Source organism: Aplysia californica, unplaced genomic scaffold, assembly GCF_000002075.1.
Source record: "Aplysia californica isolate F4 #8 unplaced genomic scaffold, AplCal3.0 scaffold00365, whole genome shotgun sequence".
Lineage (NCBI taxonomy): Eukaryota > Metazoa > Mollusca > Gastropoda > Aplysiida > Aplysiidae > Aplysia > Aplysia californica.
Window position 1 is genome coordinate 98,310 of NW_004797635.1, and position 18,047 is coordinate 116,356.

The window sequence follows — 18,047 nt, forward strand, 5'->3', positions numbered from 1 at the left end:
GAAAGAAAAAGCAGCAGTTCCCTGTTGTAGATCAGACACAGTTATGAGCGTGACATGAATTAGCCCATTTACAATTCTACTGTGCTTAAACGAGAAATGTCCTCCTTTTGGGAAAGGCCTAAAGACACTACAGTCAGTGGCACTGCCCCAGGGGGAGACAATACAACAGTAACATAAATATTGTGTTCTGACGAAAAGAAAATCTCTCTAAATATTCATCTCATTAATTTAAAAACAGAAATGACTTCTGCTGATATCTGAATGAATCAAAGGATTTGATCTCACGTAAAATACTTGGCAAAGCATTCCAGATCAGGGGGCCTTGATATTAAAAAAACATACAGTTTATTGGTTAAACCCTCTTGAGGCTTCGCTTATGACCTTCAGGCGCTATTCTTTTTGAGAAAAAATTCTCCACAAGCAAAGCACTTATGGTTTGTTTAGCAAGTGTCAATGTCAGGAAAGGAACATCTTGATCTTCTTGCTGCCTCTGCCTACCTAGATAAACATTAATACCCAGACAGGATGGAAACAGAACAAGCACCCTAATATACAGTGGAGTCTGCATACATACACCCAACATGGTTAACCCAAAAACAGCGATAAACCGAAAAAAAAAAAACGATTTTTTTTTCTTCTATTTGAGCAACCACCCTAAAGCAAAAACCCATCTAAACCACATGAAAATTCAGCGGTCACACAGATTTCGATTTAAGCATACTCCACTGCAATATACTTACTTTACCAATCCAGCCCTTTGACCTGTTGCAATATAGGCTACTTACAATAACAGGTTTGGAATAGCCTTCCAAAAACTATCAGAGAAGCAGAAAATCTTAAAATTTTTAAGAAGAAACTAAAAGCATTTTTTTTTCCATCATATTTCGATTAGACAGAATCCATCCAAGCTGTAGATCGTTGTGAGTTTGTATTTGCATATGTGCGTATGTACGTATATGTGCATGTGTGTATGTATGTGTGTATGTGTGTGTGCGTGCATGAGTATGTGTGGACACGCGTATGTAACACTATGTGCCTTTAAAATTGATTTGTAAATCCATAATATGTATCACGTTAAGCGCATAGAGCACTGCATAAGTGGACATGCGCTATATAAATGCAATCCATTTTTATTATTTTATTATTAACAGAAACAGAAACATCAAATTCTAACGATCATCAAACATTCTCTGCTTCCAACTCCTCTTTCTTCCTCTTCTTCGCCTCCGGCACGACCGAGTCAGACTCGGTTGTTGACTTGTCTTTGGAGTCTTCAAGACTTTGACTTCTCTGAGACACCAGCTCCTTACACCAGTTTTCCGCAAACTCCGTGGTAAATTTGAAAGTCTCTGGCGAGAGAAATTTTTTATTTCAGTACGAGTTTTACTGAACTTGCAGCCCCCCACCCTTAACACCTCTCTAGGATGTATCCTCTCTGTACATGAACACATCCACTTTGCATGCTCCAATAGCCGCCCGTTGGTCATTGTAAAACACAGGAAAGAAGAAAGGTATGAAGATGAGATGGCAATAATATAATAGTCCAACCTCCCCTTATGGCAAACTGTCCAAGACAGTCACCTGTACAAATGACCACTTCCCACTTCCTCCCTCGCGTTTCTTATACGAGTATACAGTGGAACTCGGATTTAACTAGCTCGGATTCAACAAAATGAGATAGATTCCCCGTTCTTTTTCTTTTTAAAATCAATAAAAATAACCCGGATTCAACAAGCACTTAAATCAGCCAGCTCGGATTCAACGAGGTCGCTTCCAGGGTGAACAACCCCCGCAGTCGTGGCTTCACTCATTTTTCTCCTAGAACGAATTTTATCTATTCCCGAAAACCATCCATTGCACCTGCATTGTGAACAATTGCCATTATTCACTTAGCCGATGGCATGCGACCAATCAGCGGCCTTTTCCCATACCAACACATGCGCTGTTGGCATGCGCACGTGTATACTCTGGTGTGTGTCAAGGACGGACGGACGGACGGGCGACTTGCACACGTGCAGCTGTGTGTGCGTGTTGGGGAGGGGCACTAGTGGTCCGGGCGTTGAACGTCGAAGATACAAACGCGTCACAGTCTTTTTTTTTCCCTCGGCAACTGATCATTATTTCTTGACGTTGATCTACGTAATGAATTGTGCGCTGGTCTGTGGAATCAAAAGTTGCCATATGCTACTAGGAGGAAGAGGAGGGGGCAGAGAAGGAGAAAGAGGAGGAGGAAAAGAGGATAAGGAGAGGGACGTGCTGGTCGAATACATAATACGAAAAAATCGACAGACAAATGGTGAAAAGCAATCAGTACACGCCCTCTATAATATTTCATTGGGGTTCTGAGGCGCTAGGCTCTACACAGCAACACAACTTTTTGGTAAACAATAGAGATGACACAGGCGTGTGCATTTGAATGAATCTGTCTTTTTTTTTACACAGCTCATAATATGCAGGCATTTCAAGCACTACTTGTGACTTCTCTTTATACATTACTTGCTCAGTGCCTGTAATTATCTACACAAAACCTCGTGTTTGCTATAACGAACACTCGGATTCAACGAGATTTTAGGTCAGGCCCGGCGACCTCGTTGAATCCGAGTTCCACTGTAATATGATAATGACACTGTCCAAGACCTGTAAAGTGCCTTACTTTCCCAATGACGCAATGTCAGGCCCCAGACGGGATTTGAACTCATAGTACGTGACCCCAGTGTTTTCTTGTCAAATTTCCATTTTTAACAACAGTGAAAACAGTTCATAACAAAGAGAGAGCCTAAGATGATGTCACATTTTTACTGTTTAAAAAAATGGAGATATGACAAGAAAGCACTGAAATCGCGATATCTTTACGGCTGCAGGTCCAAGAGCCTTACCACTAGGCCACAGACGCCAATAGAGAATGCACCGTCCTGTTGTCACTTCCCACTACTCACCCCGCGTGTGATCGAAGAACTCCTGGAGGTGTCCCGGCTTTTTGTGCATCTCTTCATACTCGTAGGCTTGGAACAACATCTCCAGTTTGTCCATATCCTTCACAAATTTGGCCTCTGGGCTTTTCTGATGTTCATACTCCTGTAAAAAAAAACCCAAAAAACCAAATAACAAGCAGATTTTAATAGAAAAGACAAATTATTTTACCCCTGCAGAGTGGTTGGGTTTTTTAAATTATTTTTTTCAAGCTATAGTAAAAATTGTACGGCTCTCGCAATACAAATACAGGTAGACGTCATAAGTGCCAAATATTAAAGCAGTTTCTTTTTTTTTTTAAACAAATGAAGAGAAAAAGGAGGAGATCTATGGACAATGGATGTTTGATGGGAAAGAAGGAGCAAACCATATCAGAGCACCCATGAACCATCCACACTTTGTAGGGAGATCTGTTTTTATAACAACATACATAACAATCAACAAAATATAACACAGTAATAGCTGTAGTAAGCCACTGCTTGTTGCAAAACCCTGTTAATCATAATGATGATGAGTATGATAATGAAAACACTTTCCACATTTCTGAAAATCTCCAATATATTCAGTTGCGAGCGCCGTTGAATTCTTACAAAATTAAAGGAAAAATGACAGGTTAGTTAAGACCAAAAAAAACCAACTACATACCAACCACAAATTGTACATCTCCTTTCCTCCTTCACCAGGGATTAAGCTAGTGATTCTAGAAGTAGCTTCCTAGGAATAAAAAAAAAAGCAAATTGTAATAAAAGGGCCACTTTGACAGACCAAGACATTTGGGAAGATTTTCAACACCACCACAATTTATACGAAAAGATAAGGTGGGTTTTTTTTAGATAAAAATATGAAAAATAATTTGTTGAATTTTTAATTGATTTTTTTAAAAATAATAATAATAAATAGCATTTGTATAACGCAAATTCCCACTCAACAGTGAGCTCTCTATGCGCTTTACAATCTATATTATTATCCCAGCATACCTGATAGATTTCTGAAACAATCCCAATTACTTCCAGGGAAGCATACAGTGCAAGCTGGCATTTTACACGAACTAAAACATTAAAATACTGACAAGATCTTTCGCTGTCTCTGATACACTTGTTAGTTAGAGTTTTACCCCTTGATCCCTGGGCTCCTGATCCTAATTTTACTCAAATCCTGGCCTCCTGAGTTTCTGGGTTCAGAGAGAGAGCACTTCATTATGAAAAATACTCAGTAAATCAACACAGAAAGGATCAAAACATGTGTGAAAGGCAACGGACATGTTGGCATCCCATAATAGTATGTTGACAGAAACTAGCATTCTAGATTGGAAATAGTTGCCTTTAACTGCCCGACAATTCAGCACTCTCTCTTCACACCCATGTACCAGTGAAATGGATTATAGTTGCTGAAGCGGTACCGGTGCTATGAACTCAAAGGGTTAAGGATCCCATGTCAGAATCTCCACAACTTCCTGTCTAGTACGATCAAAGGGAATAATCGTGCCAAAAGGTCAAGGTATTGAAAATGAATACTGCATTTTTTAAACTTTAACCTGTGTGTAAATTTTCTATCTACAGCTCATCTTCGTAGGACCCTACCTTCCTGCCACTTGAAGTATTGACCTACTCATGAGTCTATTTACTTAGCTCCTCCCTTCTCTTACCTCATAGTTATCAACATCATCATCATTATTATTATTATTATTATTATTTATATATTCAATGTGACCATATTTCATTCAGCATTTTCAGCACATGCATCATATGATATCCAAAAAAAGTTACCGCAAAGTACGTCATAATTCTGTAAACCCAATCTTTATGTTTTGTATAATCTCAAACTTTTATTTTTTTTAAGCAACAAAAGAAGTAAAGAACTACAAGACAAGTAATCTGGTTGGGGTGGGGGTTAGACGAGAACTGACCTCTTCCCTTCGGCTCTTTTCCTCTTTACTGACACCACACCAGGGAGTTAGGTCCCCAACAACACTCTCAGCCATGTCGTGAACCAGCGCTATTTTTATACATCTGGACAAACGGAAAAAGAAAACAAAAGACAAAATGTTAGCAGAAAGAAAAGGGTGTCAAATCCAACAAATTATGAGTCCAGAAGCAATAATTTTCATAGGCAAAAGGTATAAAATGTTAATGAAACCTTTTGACAATCCTGAAATATTTTAAACCTATAGAATGATACACTTAAAAAAAAAAAAAAACACACACAGTTATATGTTTACCTACAATCAGTCACCGGTCAATATTGATGTAATTGTTTGATTGAAGATTTATTGATCTTGACTTCAACAAAACATAGGCTTTTCTATCAACATTATTTCATACCTTATATGAATCAAAAGAGTAAAAAAATTAAATTGTTAGTGTGTAAAACAGTTTTCTGCCACAACATGATTCCCATGAAAACGTCCACATCACAATTTCTTCGAACATTCTAATGGAACCATCCACATACACCCATGTGAAAACCCTGCTTATACTACAAAACGTAAGCAGTTCTTTATTGAAATTGTTTTTAATAACCTACAAAACAAAAAAACAACAACCCCAAATCATGAGACTTATCATTTATTTTGTCTTGGAGGAGACAGGCAGAACAAGATTTACCTGCATGCATTTGTAAGAAAGTTAAAACTAATCAGCTCATATCGTTGACAAATTGTGATCTATGTAACTTACTTGTCCTTATCAAGGCCTGAGTCTGAAGGCAGAGCAAAAGACATCATTGCCATTCGATACATGTGCTCCGCAACGCTCTCTGGGTCTTTCACACCATTCCGCACCCAGCCAGTCCGCTCAACTTGCTGAAAAAGGGGACAAAATGAACTTCAGTGATAGAAAACAATCTACAACTAGAATTAAAGATCAAAGAGTAGGGAATAATATATTGTCAAGAGAAAGCATATTATTTTTTTCCTGACGCAACAATTCTAAGACAGGATGTGGCAGCCAATAATCCCTTCTTGTACGTACCAACTAGTACAAAAACACATTAGGTTAGGCTGAAATGAAGACTTCATACTTCATATGTATGTGTGTTGCATTATGGTGAATCCAGACGCTTGTCATAATAATAAATTCAAAGAAACCAACATTTTTTTTAGCTTTCTGGGCTTTCAACACCTTTAATTTATGTCCACTTGAAAATACATTAAATGTATGGATTATACTGAAAAACGTTGGAAAAAGGCACAAATATAGTAAATTCAATTAAGATTTGCAGTTTCCAAGGGGTCATACTAAAGACACGAAAAGATATGAAAAGATGCGAAAAGACATTTGATTTGTGTCCCTTCAGAATTCAGACTCATTTTCAGGGTTACTTTTTGATCAAAATTGGGGTAACCCTTACCATCTACAGTCCCTACAAGTTTGTTTATATTCCGTTATGACGAACATCCGAGTCTTCCAGATAAATGTCAGATTGGTGCAGGACCTCTTTTCCATGTTTCATAATTTTCTTTTTTGTCGCCTTACAATAATTATTAATAAAACTATATTAATTATGTAATTATGGTGATAGGACTTTCCTTACTTTATAGCTCTAGGTACCACTGTGACAAGTGGAAAATTATGTTGTTAAACGCATTTTGTGGACTTTTGCCATGCAACTCTCTCTACATTAATTCTTTTTTTTTTTGACAAGTGTTTTACTGTCTTACAGTGCTTACAACTGCATCATAAAGTCATATGAGCACGCAGGACATCCGCATCTTTTCGTCATGTCTTTTCATGTCTTTTCGCACTTTAGTATGACTGGTTTCCAAGGACACTCACTCAAGTTTTGGAAGTCACAAAGCTTTGGACGGTGGCCAATTTCTTGCTAATTTTACCTTTAATACTTAGCTACCCCACCTCCTTCAATTGCATATATATATATATATATATATATATGTCAACTTCTATTCAAGATAACAGAGTATTTTTTAACCAAAAGCAAGCCAATAAACAAGCTTTTAAAAGTTTGAACCAATTACTGATTTACTGTGCCCAAAAATTAACAAGTGCCTAATTCCACTGTGTCGTGAGTCACATTCACATTATTATAATATTATAATAACAAATGACGGCGTCGTGTACATGATCAGGAAAAATAACTTCTGCCCCACCTGTATAAGGTAAAAACAAGTTTGTCCAACGGCAGTCATATATATATGTCTTAGTGGGCCCCTACCACTCAAAAAATTACCACTGAATCCTCTCCATCTCTTAGCAAACTTTCCAGACCTGGTTATCTCTAAATCTAGAGAACCAAGATATATAACTCTATATAATATGAATTTATTAATCATGTTTTAGTTTGAAGTTTTAGTAAAATAATAAATAATGGATTGCATTTATATAGCGCATATCCACTTATGCAATGCTCTATGCGCTTAACATGATACATAAATATAATGGATTTACAAATCAATTTTAAAGGTACATAGTGTTACATACTCATGCAAACACATATTCACTCACGCACGCACCACACACATATACATACTCACATACACACATACATACATATGCACATACGCACATACAAACTCACAACGATCTACAGCTTGGATGCATTCTGTCTAATCGAAATATGATGAAAATAGAAATGACTTTAGTTTCTTCTTAAAAATTTCTAGATTTTCTGGTTCTCTGATAGTTTTTGGAAGCCTATTCCAAACAAGTGGGGCAAAATATGAAAAAGAGCGTTGGCCATATGATTTGAAATTTATTTTAGGCTTAACAAGGGTTGTTTTGTCACTAGATGATCTGAGCGTTCTAGGAGGCACATAGGGTGTTAAAAGCTGTTTTAGATAGTCCGGTGATAAATCATTTAAGCACTTGTAGCAAGTTAAACAGATTTTATATATGATACACTCTTTCACTGGGAGCCAGTGTAATGCTTTTAAAATAGGAGTCACATGATCATGCTTTAGTTTTTTAGTAATTATTTTGGCAGCAATATTTTGTACTCTTTGTAGTTGTTGTAACTGTTCATCAGGTACACCAGCCAGTAAGGAATTGCAATAATCAATCCTTGACAATATAAGTGATGTTATTAAAGTTTTGGTGACACCAACAGATAGATATTTTCTAATGCTCCCTATTTTCTTCAGCTGGAGATATAGATTTTTACAAAGATTGGACACGTGGCATTTCATTGACATATCTTGATCTAGCACCACATCTAAATTTCTTATTTTAGTTTGGGCTGATATTTCGTGGCCATTGATGTTTATTCTGATATTGTCGATTTCATTGCATGCGCTGCTACGAACAAATAAAGGTTGTACAGCACTCGCAACCTGCATTATAGAGGTCATATGAGCACCAAAGGATGGATGTCAACAGAGACAGGGAATCGGGCTTACTCTGCCCACCTCTCTAACTTCAACAGCAGAAAATCTGTTTCGACTATCAAGGCACCCCCGAAATAGCGGGTCACAAGAGAGTGACAATACAAAAAAGTAGAGGAAAAAATGATGAATAAGTAAGGATTAGGAAAGAAAAAGAAGCAGTTCCCTGTTGCAGTTCAGGGACAGTTATGAGAATGACATTGATGAATCAGCCGATACAAGTACAATTCTACTGTGCATAAGAACAAGTTAATCATTTTTTAAAGTACCCCCTTTGGGAATGGCTCTAAAGACACTTTCAGGAGCACTGCCCACTGGGAGTTGAATTTATCAATGAATTAATTAATTCACAGTGGCTACGTCCACGGCGCCGCGAATGCAGTTTGCAAGCGCTGTTGAGGCTATGTTCACGGCACTCAAGCTTCATTTAGACATAGCGTCCACGTTGCCGATTTAAGTAAGCCGGTTTTAGTCTAGTCAGTGACGACAGTGACGTATAATTTATATTTTGGCCTGCTTCAAGCGCTCCATCCCATGAGAAGAAGGAAAACGAAGCCCCCTTACAGAAATAAAGTCGGGATATGGGACATGGAAAATTGGATATTTGGTACATGGGAAACAAGAGGTGAGAGATGGGAAACAGAAGGTGGGATTTGGATAGGACCAGGGGCGGTTTGTTAACTGGGCAAGACCGGCCACCGGTCAAATTTTTTTCAGCTGGACTGTTGACAGGAGATTTATTGCTGATTATGATTTTCATTCAGTAAATCTAAATAAACATGTATCAACATTCAAAAGAACTTAGCCGATTTGAAGGCGCTCAAATAGACAAATGGGATTCACTGCTGTTTATTAGTCGCGACAGAGCCTCATTCCTTCACGTTTGTTATCGCGCCGGCTCATAACTTTAAATCATCTCCCCTCCCATCAAGCCGTCACGTCGCGGAACTTCATAGGCTACTACGTACGAGGCCAAACACGCAGCGGGCTTAAGCCTAGCGATGACGTCAGTCCCATGGACAAATCCATCGACAGCCCTCAGAAAGAATAGAAGGGCATCCCTTAATTGCCAAATTGGCCTCTTTGTAGCTTACAAAATTAAGATTCAGACTGTCTTGAGCAGCACAGACACATGTATTATTTTATCAGCAAAACATGTATTTATCATTCAGCCGTTCTATAACTACTATCAGAACATTTATTGTTAGCATGGCACTAATCTCTTTTGTTTATTGACTTTTTAACCACCTATAACTTTCCTGTTTGACATTTACACATCGTTTTGTCCCCACTAATAACCAGTGGCGGTGGGTGGACTAAGATTTGGGTGGGGCTTAGCAGGTTTCTTCCACTTCTTTACCACCAAAAAGCAAGCAATAAGAACAAAATGTGATGATTTTTCTATACTCACGGCGAGCCACGGCATTTTGAGAACCATTCAAATGAGAAGAGTCACCTTTGTCTTCCATCTCTTTGTTCTTACTTAAATTTAAGCTCTTCTGGATGGTTGGGACGAAGCCGTTTCACCTTCAAATTTCTCTAACTAGTTTTTATCTGAAGAAAAAGTTGCCTCAAAAGTGGTTTGATGAAATTTGTTAAATCTCAGTGGCACAAACACACAGCACTCCAAACACATACCGTCTATGAGGTGGATTGGGTCGTGTTGTTGCGGAAAATAGAACGCGCCTAACATTAACAAAGGCCCAATGGGCGCATAGGTATCTGTGTCACTGGGGGAAAGTGTGTCGTAAACTTTCACCCCATTGTCAGGGCTGGGAGAGCGTGAGCCCTCTGTGCAGTGTTATTTTTTTAACGTCTTCTACCTTTTTACAAGAAGAGTTTCATTAAAGACGGGCGTGGGAACCGGCTTATTCTTTCTGAGCCCTAACGACATTTGATTGGCTGTTAGGTTACTATAGTTGTAAGCGGTGACAACAATGATTGGACAAACGGGAAAGCTGCCAAGCTGATAACTGTGTGTTCATTGCGCGCGATCATAACGGTTTCAACTGCTTATTTCGTTATCTTAGAAACTTTCATTAACTAAGGGATAGAGTTGGGGTGGGGACAGGGTGGGGGTGAGGGGCTCAAGCCCGTAAGCCCTTCACTACCCACCGCCACTGCTAATAACTTACCTGGCCCATAGGAGTCTGGCCGGCGGAAGGAGGAATTGTCTAGTGAAGATATATATATAAGGAGAATTTTAACAAGGAGCGATAGGCACTCGGCTGTCAGAGTCTTGGCCAGGCCTACCCCCTCCCTTCCCTTCCCTTTTCCATCGTCACCCCAGCTAGACACCAAGTTCTATAATTAGCATTTGACACACTTCCCCACTTTGTTACAACACAGTGTTCTGTTCTGAGAAGTGAGAAGTGCGATGAAGTACATTTGATGATATAATGATCGGAAACTGTTGTGTGCTAACTTTGTCCAGCTTTGTATACTATATGATTGTAGACTTGATCTGCTTGGGACAGCGTCACTGGTACAGTATCAATTGACTTTTTGTCATCATACAGGACAGTTCTTATTACATATAATTAACGGGTCCAGTGCACGTCGATATTTTGTGTTTGGGTGTAGAAAGTACGAGTAAAGTACTAAATACTGAAGGCCAGGACCAGCAGTTTATTGCCTCTCATTTTCAGTTTGTTTTCTGGCCTACTAGTGTTTCTTTTTCTGTGCCGATCAAGTCAGTTTCCATTAATCTCAGTAACTTCCATCATACGTTATTCATAATATTGTTCCTTGACACTACCGCATATTTTAGCTCCTTCACATTATATTACAATGTTTACAGTGGTGTGTGCATGTGAGTGGGGGAGGGGGTGGGGATGGCGAAAGTAGGGGTATAAAGTAAGGAGAGAAAGAGAGAGAGAGAGAGAGAGAGAGAGAGAGAGAGAGAGAATGTGTGTGTGTGTGTGTGTGTGTGTGTGTGTGTGTGTGTGTGTGTGTGTGTGCGCGCGTGTGTGTGTGTGTGTGTGTGTGTGTGTGTGTGTGTGTGTGTGTGTGTGTGTGTGTGTGTGTGTGTGTGTGTGTGTGTGTGTGTGTGTGTGTGTGTGTTGTGAAGGAAAGGGGTGGGGGAGGGAGAAATAGTCGACGTGAATGTCGGCAGGTCAGTTCTATTATAAACCACGAGCCGCCACTGGATAGGACTGGTCATAAACTGTGTACAAAATAATCATGACTGTATTGCACCGGGTCAGGCTGGGAACCGACGCAGAGAGAAAATGACGGGAATCAATTATTTATTCTTATTATTATAAAATAACAAACACCCTCTCTCTCTATTTCTGTCCGTCTTTTAAAATCTCTCTCTCTCTCCCCCCCCCCTTCTCTCTCTATTTTTCTGTCTCTGTCTGTCAGTCTCTCCCTTCCTTTCTTCCCCCCCCCCCCCCCTCTATCTCTCTCTCTCACAGACACACACACACTGCCCGCAGACAAAATTGCACGCTATCAACTTTGAGAGTGCATGAACGTTAGTTTATACTCGTATATATATATATCACGGGCCGTCATGCTCTAACACAATGTCGTGCCCAAGTCTCACCCGGACGTGAGATAGGGTAATTTATACAAAGTGTATACAGACCCGGTAACCGGGAACAAAGTCACGAAGTATGCAGACCCGGTAGGGGAACTTTTTTGTGATTTCGGAAAGTTTACATTTTTGTCATTATATCCTAATTTAATGCGTTGTTGCGTAATTGAGAATTCGTCGTTTTCCCTTACACTGGTGAGCTCTGAGCCAGAACTCAGTGTAAGGGAAAACGACGAATGGTCGATCGGTCAAGGTCAAGGATCACTGCATTGTTTTCCTTCATCTCATGGGACGAAACGCTTGAAGCAGGGATGAGAATAGTGCAGGCGAGTCTTTTGGCTATTCTCACGCGGTGCGCGTTTACCGTTATAGCCTAGATCTAGGCCAACAAATTTTGCTTTCACCCTAAACCACAGAATTCTACACGGTGATAACAGATAGAGAGTATTCCAAAATGAGGAAAAGCAGGTCTTGTTTCGCACCGGGTGAGAATAGCCTACGCTGGCAAGTCTCACCCGGGGTGAGAGGTAGATCGTTTTTCTATTCTCACCCCGGATGAGAATAGCCACTTCCCCAAAATATATATTATTATATAGGCCTATGAATTATGTACACGATAATACGTCACTGACTAAAACCAGCTGTGGACGCTCCGTCTAAACGAAGCTTGAGAGCCGTGAATGTAGCCTCAACAGCGCCTGAATGCAAACTGCATTCACGGTGCCGAGAACGTAGCCACTGCGTAATAATTCATTCATTTCATTAATTAGACGGGCTGCAGTGGGCAAGTTAAAGTTAAGTCAGTTACCAAAGATTGTTACTACTAAACTAGATCTAGATCTATATCTAGATCTAGATCTAGAAGTTAAGTAGAGAATCTTTGAGATAGCTGCTGGTACTGTTTCGTTTTATTTTAAGTTTAACCATTCCAGTCAAGATTAAGATTCACTTCAAGCAAGGCCAGAGACAGAGACGGTCACGGTGTTGTGCACATGCCGTTAAACTTAGAAATGACGCATCTTTCTTCTGTGACTGTGGGAGAAAGTTTTTCGGCATTTAAATCTTTTACCTTTAGCTGACCAATCAGTTTCATATATTCTCTGAACTTCACGATATTTGATGCCATTCTGAATGTCACAAGCTTGTCAGATAGCCTCCTAGGGCACTACCAATCAACGTCACAGTTTTATAATGGTTTTCTCTCGCAGCATCAGTCAACACAATCAACTTTCGCTTTCTCAATCGCACCTTGCGTGTTGTTGTAATTTAAAAGGAGTTGAGAGTTATCGGCCTTCACCAAGCAAGATGGCTGCGTCCTTGGTTCGCCGTGTTTTGTATTCACCCCCAACGACGTTGGTTTATCAGAGATTCCTTGGTAGCAGAAAATTATTTCATACGTCTGAAGATAATTCCGATAAGTCCAACCACAGTTCATCTACTCCGGGAGAGGAAGCTCTCGATAAATTTGCGAAAGTGGTCGAAAAAGTGAAGCAAGCTCAACAAAATGAAGGCAATGTCTCCTCCGCCTCCACTGCTGAATCGCAGTCTCCAACCACTGCCGCTGATCCAACTGAGTCTTTTGCAAGCATGCTTCGAAAGTCTAAGTTGGTCTCCCTTGGAGAATACAAGGACAGACTTGTAGAAGGGAAAATCATTGAAGTCATGGAAGATGATTTGTATATTGACTATGGTGGAAAGTTCCATTGTGTTTGCCCAAGGCCAAAATGGAATGGCGAGTAAGTTACAGTTGCGGGTTACGCCCATACTTATACACGTCTACTGTTGTTACGTTGCTGGTAGAGTCTAGATTCTAGCTGTAAAATTGTTGTTTGTTTTTTTTGTGTTTTTGGGGAAGGACTTCCGTAACGAGCGACCACCCCATCAAATACAATAAAGAAGAGGCCTAGACCTAACTAACCCTAACCCTAACCCTACCCTTAACCATACCCTACCCTTACCCCTACCCCTACCCCAAGCCCTCAATTCTGCTCTGTCTCATAGTGGTCGCTCGTTACGGAAGTCCTCCCATTTTTTTGGATGTGTTGACAGTATGAATATCTAAATCTAGATTCTAGATCTAAATCAGTTTAATGCTTGATCCTGTTCTGGAGAATCTGAGATGTGAGAAATTATTTCAAATGCATGTAAATAAAGGCTAGTAAGTTTCACTAGAACTATGGTGCGACTATTCAGCGGATAGCTAGAGAACGTCGATAACTAAACGCCACTGGCCAATATTTATAGTAACAGCTATCTTGTTTAACCTCGCAAAGGGGATACAACCCACCGTGTCATCTGATAGTGATTATTTTGCATAGCTTGCGGTTTGCACTGGCCCTGGCCTGGCAGTTTCCAAGCATTCCCAGTGGTTCCCCCTAATACACTGTATTTGCACCTCACGCTATCCATTTGCAAACCTTGCAGTCTCGAATTATTCCATTTGCTGCTCAACGTCCTATCCTATTGAGTCCAATCTCTTGTAAGTGCTTTAAAAGTTCTTCAAACAAGTGCTTAAAAAACTTTGAAATAAATTATCGAAGTGACTATTTCTCCGAACGTTCGGAGAAATAGTGCCGATCTTTATTTCTCCAAACGGTTTCCGGCTTCCGCTCTGGTCATGATTGTTTGCCTATTTGCGAGAGTTCGGCGCCAACTTTCATTCCGTCATTCTGCGAGGTCTGGGAAGGAGCAAATCAAAGGTGGTATCTGTTCTCAGCTTCTCCTCCGGCCGTGTGCCCACTGGTTTAGCGAGGCGGGTACTGCCTGAGGCACCCGAGAGACGGAGAAATCTGACCCTCTTTTCTATTGAGTGGACGGTTATCGTCCATTTAAAAAAAAAAACGGAGCAAATTTTTGAGTTTAGATCTATTTCAATTTTCAAGAGCTAGATCTAGTCTAGAGATTTTTAGATGAGTGTAAAAACGTGAAAAAGAAAGGTTTCACAACAGAATGAAATCAAAACTAGAACAGCCCAGAAACAACCACAACAATTAACAAATAAGGGCGTGTGTCCACCTGTCCGAAGAAGATTGACCGTTTTAACCCTAAATGTGCGTAATTTGTTTTAAAAAGTACAGGATATTGCATGGAAATTATGGAATCACACACAGGAGGCCTGCCAGTGTCAGTACATGTAATTGGTTTTGGTGGAACGCTCTAACATAGCACATTTAAATCTATACAGGTATATATATTTAGAATCTAATGAAGGTAGGAACATCAAATTAAATGACGTTACACAATACCTTTTGTAGGAACATCAAATTAAATGACGTTACACTATACAACCCCCCCCCCTTTTCCCCAACAAAAAAAAAATTAATAGAAAAACAACACATCAGAACAATAACAAGAAAAAAAAATACACACCAACAAAATATAACACCACAAAGAGGGAAAAATAAACGAAAAATAAAAGAGGAACAGCAATACAAATCGTATGTAACTGTAACGTATTCAACAAATCAACGTGGTGACAACAAGTGAGAAAGAGACGAAGTGAAGCTAAGTGAACTTTCTTTTAAAAAAAAAGAGTTTCATTTTCTTTTCTTTTTTTTTGACTTTTTCGGGGACCAAAAAATCGAGCCACGATTGATTGGTCGCGGCCTCGACAAACGCAGATGCTAGCTCTATGTGTCGTTATCAATAACCCTCCATAGATCTAGATCTAGACAGCTCACGAGTGAACGCAACACATTAAGTTTAAGAGCAGCACCCTTCATAGGCCACACGTCATATCTGTAGCGAAAAACTGTTTGGAACTGTAGCATTTCTTTATATAAATACGGACATTTTTTGGACCGATTGAACCATATTGTATACGAACAATCTTTGGTAGGCCTATAATATAATTATAGATCTATATTTTATTTTTATTATCTGAAATATGCGGGAAAGGGTGTGATTTCAGAGTGTTCGGAGAAATAGTGCCCAGCTTTATTTTCCCGAACGTTCGGAGAAATAGTGCCGGCCATAAATTATCCTTTTCAAAACAGCCGATCATTTGCACTGCGTCGTTGAACTTTGTTTGAACTTGCTTTAAATCCAAATTGAAATAGCCCTACTCGTAGTCTTCTTCTCAGTTTACATAGTGTGTACAGCATCAGAATCAATTTGGGCAGAAGAAGGGTGCTGCACAATCACAGACAAGGAACCGAACAGTTCTGCAAGTTGCAAAGAAAATAATCCGAGTCGTCAGGCTGCCGTCGTGCAGTTGTGTTGCCACCATGACTGACAAAGTGGGAATCCCTAAATGACATCAAACAAGATGGCTGTTACTATAACTATTCGCCAATGGCGTTTAGTTGTCGTTCTCTAGCTATCCACTTGTCTATTCGGACATGGACACGATCGGCCTGTGGAGTCTCAGCCCTGCGCCGCCCGCCCCCCCCCGCGGTGGAGATTGGTTTTCAGCATCCTCCAACGCCGATCGCACATTTCCCGGCCACAGCAATTTTATGCACCTGCAAAGATGCATTGGTCCTAATAGAAAGAGAAGCAAGTCATTCTCAAAAAGAAAACGAATTGGCTAGCTGTACAAGACTTAAGTATGGCTGGCATGCTAATCTAGCAGTCATCATTAAGTACGGCTAGCCTGCCAGTTTAGCCCTATTGACCGAAATGTTGAGTACACAGGTCTCATTATTTGTACAGTGGACTCCACTTATAACGAGCCCTGAAACAACGAGAAGTCTGCTATAAAGACACTATTCTGAAACCCCGTTTTTTTCCCTTCTTTATCTTTGTAAATAAAATACTGCTATTGCGCAATCAGACAGTCTCGCGAGTCAGTTATTATAGCGGATTAATGCTGCTGCTGTACACAGCACACAGACCAATTAAACATATATAAAACCTCGCCAGTCGAGAAAGTTGTTGGTGATCCAGCGAAACAAAGAACGGGAGAGCCCACGCGAACCAACAATGAAGGCCAGAGCGAATGAGTGGGGAGGGTGTGGCATTCGCAGACAAGCAGAACGCTTCGCGTGATAGGCCAGCCCAGTCTAGATTATCTAAGCCTACCGTGCCTCTCACTTCTCTGGTGCGGGATGGAGAGGTCACAATGCTGTGATAGATGGAGTGAAATGTGTGACGTGCGCAAGCAGACGCAACGCACCTCAGGGTGTGGTGGGGTGGGGAACAACACAGCGGGCAAGTTAGCCTAGAGCCAGAGCCCCTTCTTTCTGATCGCCAAAGCCGATTTGTCAACATTGCTAGTTCTAGAGAAAGAAACCTGATTCAATTTTTGATCAAGTAAGACCTAGAAATCATGTTGAACAAAATCATCATCTGGGGAAATACAAAAAGGAATAAACAGAACACCAAAATCATAGATTAGGCCTACTTTACTATTTCCCTTGAATTTATTACTGGATCCCTAATAACGAGAATCCTGCTATAACGGACATTTCGCACCGGTCCCCTCCCTCTCGTTATAACAGTATTCCACTGTATTTCAGGTTTTATAAGTTTTAAAATATGGCTAACTTTGTTCTCGCCTGGGGTGAGAATATGTAGGCCTCTTACCTGGGGTGAGAAAAGCGCAGTTGTAGGCCTCTCACCCGGGGTGAGAGGTCAAATCTTCTGGCTATTCTCACCCGGTGTGCGTTCACCGCTTTGTGCATCAACTCAGGCAGCACTCCGGATGAGAGGACGATCAAACCTTTTGGCTATTCTCACCCAGTGTGCGTTTACGGTGATACCAGTGTAAACAAACATTCCAGCGCTCTTACCTGTGTTGAAAGCATGCAGTTTTGTCTGGGGGCAGAGAAAGAGGAGGGGGGTGGGGGATGAGGTCATTGCAGTAACACTCATCTTCTTTTCCTGGAGATATAATATTTTGTATTTTTTTCTTTTTATCGTTTATTTCATTGTTTGAATTTCCCCTTTCTATTTTTTTACGACAAACTATCGCCGTCGCTGTTTTAGTTCTAGAGTTAGTTATCATTTAAACAACATTCTTTTTCTTTTTTTAAATGGCTACCCTCAACAGAAACTTTTTCACTTAGCATGACTTTCAGACGGATGAAAACACGAAATCTAGATGTTTTGGCAATAGTTGCACTTTCATTTTTCTAATTTTTTCTACGAATGTTGTAATAATTTGCAAAGACCATAGATCTACATACGAGTAGATTACTTTCAAACATGAATATGCATGGATAATGCAATGAATTATTATTACTATTCCTTAATATTATT

General features: G+C 40.1%; 2 protein-coding genes across 2 annotated transcripts in view; one reads left to right on the forward strand and one right to left on the reverse strand.

The window, feature by feature from the left end:
• Nucleotides 1-1,112: 1,112 nt before the first annotated feature.
• On the reverse strand, nt 1,113-13,103 carry LOC101848370 (5'-deoxynucleotidase HDDC2). The gene is made up of 6 exons (XM_005103263.3): nt 12,916-13,103; nt 5,646-5,770; nt 4,877-4,979; nt 3,616-3,684; nt 2,937-3,075; nt 1,113-1,349 (listed from the first exon to the last, which is right to left on the reverse strand). The coding sequence occupies exons 1-6, from the start codon at nt 12,970-12,972 to the stop codon at nt 1,180-1,182; spliced, it is 663 nt and encodes a 220-aa protein (XP_005103320.1). The 5' UTR covers nt 12,973-13,103; the 3' UTR covers nt 1,113-1,179.
• LOC101846976 (28S ribosomal protein S28, mitochondrial) overlaps nt 13,082-18,047 on the forward strand; it is a 10,399-nt gene continuing 5,433 nt past the window's right edge. The window contains exon 1 of the mRNA XM_005103257.3: nt 13,082-13,582. Coding sequence (XP_005103314.3) covers nt 13,152-13,582 — 431 coding nt within the window. The 5' untranslated portion in view covers nt 13,082-13,151. The remainder of the gene's footprint in view (nt 13,583-18,047) is intronic.